General features: G+C 42.3%; 2 protein-coding genes across 2 annotated transcripts in view; both read left to right on the top strand.

The window, feature by feature from the left end:
* The window catches only part of LOC105905808 (NACHT, LRR and PYD domains-containing protein 12-like), a 15,958-nt gene extending 15,569 nt beyond the window's left edge, over nt 1–389 (top strand). Inside the window, exon 13 of the mRNA XM_031562771.2 lies at nt 1–389. This exon is cut by the window's left edge and continues 876 nt beyond it. The gene's annotated coding sequence lies outside the window, so the exon portion shown is untranslated.
* A 3,799-nt stretch (nt 390–4,188) lies between these two features.
* Nucleotides 4,189–7,500, top strand: part of LOC105905870 (dual specificity mitogen-activated protein kinase kinase 2-like) — an 18,071-nt gene continuing 14,759 nt past the window's right edge. The window contains exon 1 of the mRNA XM_031562770.1: nt 4,189–4,231. Coding sequence (XP_031418630.1) covers nt 4,189–4,231 — 43 coding nt within the window. The remainder of the gene's footprint in view (nt 4,232–7,500) is intronic.

Below are 7,500 nucleotides of genomic sequence, written 5' to 3'. Positions count from 1 at the left end.
AGAATGATGCTTCTTTAGACTAAATGTCGTAATGCCAAACAAATAACCCTAAAATTCTGCAATATGTTTAATTTCTGTCGTATGCTAAAGTCTCATGTGTTACTCTATAGGTTTACTACAGTACAACAAAAAGCATGCATATGTTATGTATTTATGTATATAATAATAATATCTTTATAATTTGTCTTGCATTTTTAGCATTTCCAATGCATTAACATCAACATCAGCACAAGATACAGAATACCACAGTAATACCTCTAGAAGTCTACTGTAGCCTTAATGCTGATCCATTCTGTCTTCTCCTCATCTCCTCATCCATTCTGTCTTCTCCTCATTTCCTGTTTATTTATCTCTGAAAAATCTGTGTGTTTTTACAAGTGTTTGTAACCCACCCCAGCAGCTGTCTCTTAGTTTGACGATAACCGTGCTGAGCAGTCCTTTACAGTGCCAGTATGGTTAGCACGTCATTTCCTGTTTATTTGTCGCTTAAAAATCTGTGTGTCTTTACAAGTGTTTGTAACCCCCCCCCTTTTTGTTTTACCTCTGTGAGGCACATTGTGTTACCTCTTGGTATGAAATTCGCCGTACAAATAAAGTTTGATTTTATTTTATTTTATTTGATTCTGTATTACAGTTGGTGTCAAACGTTTACATGTGTGAATTTCACATTTACGGTAATATTCTCCTTTGCATTGCATCTTGGACATGCGTACATCCATGCCAAGTGGCTGAAGAAAGTTTTCATCTGTTTGTTTTTGCCTCTCACACAATTGAGTGTGGTAAATTTACTGCAAATGTAAATGAAAGAATGTTTTATCAGAAATGAAGAATAACAATTTGTACTGTGTAATGTAAAATAGTATATAATAAAGAAACCAATCACAAACACAACTTCTTCAGTGAGCTTTACTCTATTTTGCTATTTATTCTCACAGCGCAATATACTGTAGTACAGAAAAGAAAAATACATTACAATAAATTACTCTGACAAAAAATGGCAATTAGCAGTCTTTTCCCTGCATGCAGTCATTTGCACGTATATTGCCGGCCTATCAGTGACGCAGAAGTCTACTGTTGGCTTCACCTACTCCATCCTGCCCTCCCCATTTGGCCATAGATTTATCAACATCACACCGAATGTTGTCTCCTGCCATACACAGAGGAAAACATCTCTAAGAGTGTCTTATCCAGCCCTGGATGTCTTCTACTGAATACACCCAGCAGCCACTTCATCAAAAAGTGACAACATGTCATGTGGGAAGTGGTCCTAAACTTTCCATTTACATGCAAAAAAAATATTCTTCAATGAGGTTGAGGAGAGCAGAGGAGAGTATGGTGGCAGGAATAAGGACATTATCACCTTACGTGCTGTATTGTAAGGGCCAATGACGGCCTTACATGCTGTATTGTATGTGCCAATGACTGCCTTACGCAGCTGCTGTCCATCAGCAGATATTGCTGCACACATGGTGATGATCGCCCCCCTCTGGCATGGAGCAGGCTGCACACATGGTGATGTTAGCCCTTCTTTAGTGACAGTGACAGTTGCCCTTTTCCCAATCACATTCCTGATGTTTCTGCAGCCCTCTTGACATTGTTGTAGTGCTAACATTATCAATGTCTGCAAATGTGTTGTTGTCTGTGGTTATGTTGCTGCTTATTTCTCTGAGCCTGATGCTGTTGTTGGCATGGTGACCATCTCCACTATTGCATCCTCCTGTTGAGGTGTAAATATCCTTCCCCTTCCCCCTGTGGGAGGTAACCGCTGGGTCCTACAGTAGTGAGTCAGAGACAGATGGAGGTAACCGCTGGGTCCTACAGTAGTGAGTCAGATGGAGGTAACCGCTGGGTCCTACAGTAGTGAGTCAGAGTCAGATGGAGGTAACCGCTGGGTCCTACAGTAGTGAGTCAGATGGAGGTAACCGCTGGGTCCTACAGTAGTGAGTCAGAGACAGATGGAGGTAACCGCTGGGTCCTACAGTAGGTGGAACAGATGGAGGTAACCGCTGGGTCCTACAGTAGTGAGTCAGATGGAGGTAACCGCTGGGTCCTACAGTAGTGGAGTCAGATGGAGGTAACCGCTGGGTCCTACAGTAGTGAGTCAGATGGAGGTAACCGCTGGTCCTACAGTAGTGAGTCAGAGACAGATGGAGGTAACCGCTGGGTCCTACAGTAGTGAGTCAGAGACAGATGGAGGTAACCGCTGGGTCCTACAGTAGTGAGTCAGAGACAGATGGAGGTAACCGCTGGGTCCTACAGTAGTGAGTCAGAGACAGATGGAGGTAACCGCTGGGTCCTACAGTAGTGAGTCAGATGGAGGTAACCGCTGGGTCCTACAGTAGTGAGTCAGAGACAGATGGAGGTAACCGCTGGATCCATTGCTGTGTCATAAGCACCTGTGGTTTAAACACGTCAAAGTAATGTCTGACGAAATACAAGGCACACCCGATAAACATCAGTCAAAAATCTGCAAATCAATCAATCAATCAATCAAACTTTTGCAAAGATACCTGCTCACTCTCATTAACCTCAAGAGACCTCAGCAAAAATTAACCTGTTGTTCAAGGCTGTTCTGTGCGGTCATTTTGGATAAAAACGACTGATATGAAGTGAATTCAGAAGTGAAAGCACCAAGATGTCATCACTCTATAAAATGTGAAATATGTACAAATGTAAATAAATAAACTTACCCAACTTGACTTTCCATATTGCACAACTTCAAAACAACAATGTATTTCATTAATATCACTAGATGCATTACTAGTCTGTCAACAGGTTGAAAAACTGTTGTGCTGTGAAGTTCTCATTCTTTTAGGATACCGTTACTCACTGTCTCCGGTAGGGGAGCACTAGTACACGTTTCAGTGCGGATCTGCGCCCAAGGAGTTTGAAACGCTTCTGAAAATCGGTCTAATGGACAAAATATGGACAAACTACAGTTGACTGAATATGCGAGTAATTTCAGTCTGTCAAACAAGGGAATTTCGTTACATACTTTATAAAAGAACATCTGGCAAATGTAACAAATATGTGACAATTTCACATCATGTGAAAAGCTGAAAAAGGTAGGCATATCCTTGGCATGAAATCCAAAAACTGTAAAAACGCACCCACTTTACCTTGTAAAGTGAACAAACAAAAGACCGGACAAACAAAACAAAAACAAACAATAGACCAAAACACCAACAGTTTCTTGAACTTAAACATACATAGTAGCCAGTGTTTTGGGATTATGACTACTATGGGAAACCAGGCTGCGGGCGTAGGCTATGAAACAGCAGTGCTTTTGGACCATTAGCTGCAGGCAACCGTAATCCCCCCGCGGCTGGCTCCGTCTCCGCGGCTCTCAAGGCAAAGCGAAGGTTTGGGAGTTTTTTCATCCCTGAAGCGCACGGCTTTGAGAGCACCATGGCTACAGTTCCGACCTGCGCCTAGGGCGGTGTTCCAAGGGCTTCTGTGTCGGGGAGAGCAAAGCTCCGGCTGGATGGCACCAATGCAAACATTTCAAACGCAGACAACATTTTAGAAGTTCGGAAAAGGAGAATGACATCGTCCGAGTTCCGGTGATTTAAAAGAAAAAAGAAAAAATATTCAGCGGGAAAATGTTTTGGATCACGCTTCTAACCAGCGCCATAAAATGAATAACTATCATGGATGTAATTTTTTGGCGATGCCCAAAGGCTCCGAGAGCTTTTAGAAGTGCTTGACATTTTTCAGTGAGGGCAATAATGATTATGAATTCCAGGAATTTGGACGGAAATCATAGTTCGGTATGGATTTTGAAAGGATTTTGAGGGCTAAACGCATTTCTGACATCTAATGGGAAAAACTTTAACTCTGGAAGCAATGCTGCAAACTAGAGTTTCAACACGTAAGTCCTTTTTCTGTAGTTTCTTTAAGCTACCTCAGTTTGTTTTCGCGTATTCTCGCTCCGTTTTTAGTTTCGTCTAATTTGAGCAATAGTTATGAAATTAAGTTATAGTTCACAAAAAAGTGTACTGAATGGAAATATTGAAGTTAATCGATGTTAGATGAATGGCTAATTTACTTCCTCCAAAGATATTTTTGAATACATCTGCCTCTGACATGCCACTGCTAGATAAGTTTTGACGAGTGCATTTAGAAGAGGCTCTTTCCGCAGATTGTTAAACAATAGACTATATATGCGTTCAATTTGAATTTTACACAATGATAGAACCGTTGGGATATCGACTCAGAAGAATTGACTCAGGTAATTGTGCATGTGTGAATTACCCTGTGATAGATCTTGAGCAACTACGTAGCCCTCAAACCTTTGACAAAAATGTGTTCGTATAGGCAAAAATCACGCAGTGCCACTTTTTTTATAGTTGTATCTTACTAGGAGTAATTGACAACCTGTAGCGATACATACAGTCTACTGATCGACAAAAAAAAGGCTCATATAGCCTACACACAAATGTCCAAAAGTTTTTTTTTCAGATGAGTCCCAATACAGAGACAGAGGGACTATAGCCGTGTTTAAATGCAGGTTGATGTCGGGCCGATAACCCGGCTGCTGCCAGGTCAGCTCATAACGGTAATGGACTGCTCTTATGTGGAGAGTGTCCGTGCGCGACCCCAAAGCGCTTTACTTTGTGTATACGACTAAATCTCCCGCAGCACTATAGCATAATGACATCTCCCCATCCTGTCGGGAGAGCCGTGACCTGGTGCCTAATCTGGCCGGGTGGAGAGACACACCTGGAAATCAGGTCAGCGCAGTGAAGAGGGTGAAATACACACCGTAGATCTGGGTTACAACCGACCGCCGGATGATTTATTTGAGACTAGCCTGAACATTTTCCTCTGATGAGTTAAAGTGTGTCATCGGCATTGATCACTGATCTGTGATTGATCTGTGTGGTTTTAATTGTTGCAGTCCTCGGGTGGCCACCTGTTATAACGCACTCAAAACAAGTTTGAAACACCGGATCCGTGCTGGTTCCAGTCAGCCAGGACTGTGATATGTAAATAATCTTCACGCAGTTTGAAAGTCTTAAAGTGTAAAAACAATGCCTTCTGGATTGGGGGGCTGATTTATTCAACGGTCCTACATGAGATAAAAAAAAAAACACTACACGCAATCTTACTCTTTTGCCACATAGCATATACATTTACATTGTTTCGGACATGACATATACATTTACATTGTTCGGACATCTCAGTTGATTAGGTTCACAGCATGGTTGGTGTACCTTCAGAACTACATGTTCTTAGAAACATCTCGGACCTCAGCAGTCGTCTTAAGATGAGTTTGGACCCCCTTAACTGTCCTTCAGCCTGTCTCCCAGAATCAACCAGTTTGTTTGGCCTGGAGTAGTCCCTGGCTTAACTGGCGGAGGGCTTATTGGCTCAGCTTCTAGCTATTTAGGTTTTTATCATCAATCTTTAATAGTACAAGCGTTTGTGTGTGTGTGCGCGCGCGTGTGTGTGTGTGTGTGTGTGTGTGTGTGTGTCTGTGTGTATGTGTGTGTGTGTGTGTGTGTGTGTGTTGCGCGTTTGCCAAAGAAGGGGGTCATCAGTAAGGTTATATTTGAAACTTTTAACTTTTTAAGCAACGAAGACACTCTAAAGTGCTGAAAATGCTATCACCATTATTCAAGTATCAAGACATTTTGTTGCTCATATTTTGGTTCGTCTTTCAGTCAGTGGGGAAAATGAACGACAGAAAGTCCCTCCATGGCAAGAGGCCAAAGAGGCAGCTGGGACTCACTAGAGTACCCTGTCCATAGGGACTGTTTTGATGACTCACCATATATTATGTCAGCAGTAATTTGTCATTTCAGGCAATCTACCTTCAGCACTAAAAACCTATTTTCCATTTGTATGTGTTTTAAATCAGATTTGGGGGATTATATTGCTGGATGGATGGTCCCGGGGTGGGGATAGTATTATTTTATCGTAATCGCAACTAAAGGTCGGAGGATAACAGGAGAAATAGGTCATGCTTGAAGCGCGAGGAGAGTTCATGTGAAGACGCCATGCCAGCTCCCCAACTCACTGCCATCAGACATGGGTGGAGATCTCCAACTATGTCATCTCCCCAACACACTGCCTTCAGACATGGGTGGAGATCTCCAACCACACCTTAGAGGGACACCTCATGTTAAATAGCCCCTAGGGTTCATACACTAGCATCACATGGGCATTCAAAGGTGCAGTCCACAATTCTGGTGAATGGTTGATTATAGAACACACACACAAAATGGACCTCAGCTGGCCTGTGAACAAACTGAATCAATCCACACCAATCACATGTAAACAATCAATGTTTGAATGAATTAAGTAATTAATGAAGTAATTCAGCAAACATTCCAAAATTTTAAAAGAATGAGACATTGCTGTTATGATGTGCACCATCCGCTGATGACGTGGAGGTTGAACCAACCGGTTTGAGAATTGTAATTCTGAACTGATAAATGTATTGTATGTACGAACGTGACGGAGAAAACTGTAAAATGTCATGGGTGAGCGAGCCAGAGTGGATGTGAGTGAACTATACAGTAACAGTATGCTGCACTGTGTCAGAGAGCGAGATGTTCAGTCTGGTCTTCATCATTGGGCTTCCATAACAGCATTGGGCGGACTGAAGCAGCAACTCAGGCTGGGAATCTGACTCCATCCCTGGCCACCCTGTTCACACAATCCACCAGACCGCTCATTCTGTAGCCTAACTCTATTTGTTGATGTAACAGGTATCAGACCGCTAGTTTTGTGGGCTAACTCTATCTGTTGATGTAACAGGTATCAGACCGCTAGTTTTGTGGGCTAACTCTATCTGTTGATGTAACAGGTATCAGACCGCTAGTTTTGTGGGCTAACTCTATCTGTTGATGTAACAGGTATCAGACCGCTAGTTTTGTGGGCTAACTCTATCTGTTGATGTAACAGGTATCAGACCGCTAGTTTTGTGGGCTAACTCTATCTGTTGATGTAACAGGTATCAGACTAGTTATGAATTTGGCCACATGTTCATCTGGGAGGACAGTTATTCAGATTACAAAATACAAACATTTGCTGTGAAGGAGGGTGGGTGCACCCTCAAAAACTCACTAGGAATACATCAATCACAGCACAGACAAATGAACAGGGCTAGACACACACACACACACACATACACACACACACACACACACACACACACACACAAAGAGAATGATATACAGTGTTAGCTCAAATGTACAAGGCTAGACACACACACACACACACACACACACACACACACACACACACACACATAACAACACACACACACACACACACACACACACACACACACACACATATAAAGAGAATGAGATACAGAGTTAGTTGAAATGTAAAAGGCTAGATGCACACACACACACATACACTCACACACACACACAAAGAGAATCCGATACTGAGTTAGCTGAAATGCAACAATAGAAAAGACAGAGTATCAATAAGACAAGACCATATCTAGACACGACACTCTCATTAGCATGCTACATTAATATA

This window comes from Clupea harengus, chromosome 25, assembly GCF_900700415.2.
Source record: "Clupea harengus chromosome 25, Ch_v2.0.2, whole genome shotgun sequence".
NCBI classification, from domain to species: Eukaryota; Metazoa; Chordata; class Actinopteri; order Clupeiformes; family Clupeidae; genus Clupea; species Clupea harengus.
This window is presented reverse-complemented; position numbering and strand designations above follow the sequence as displayed.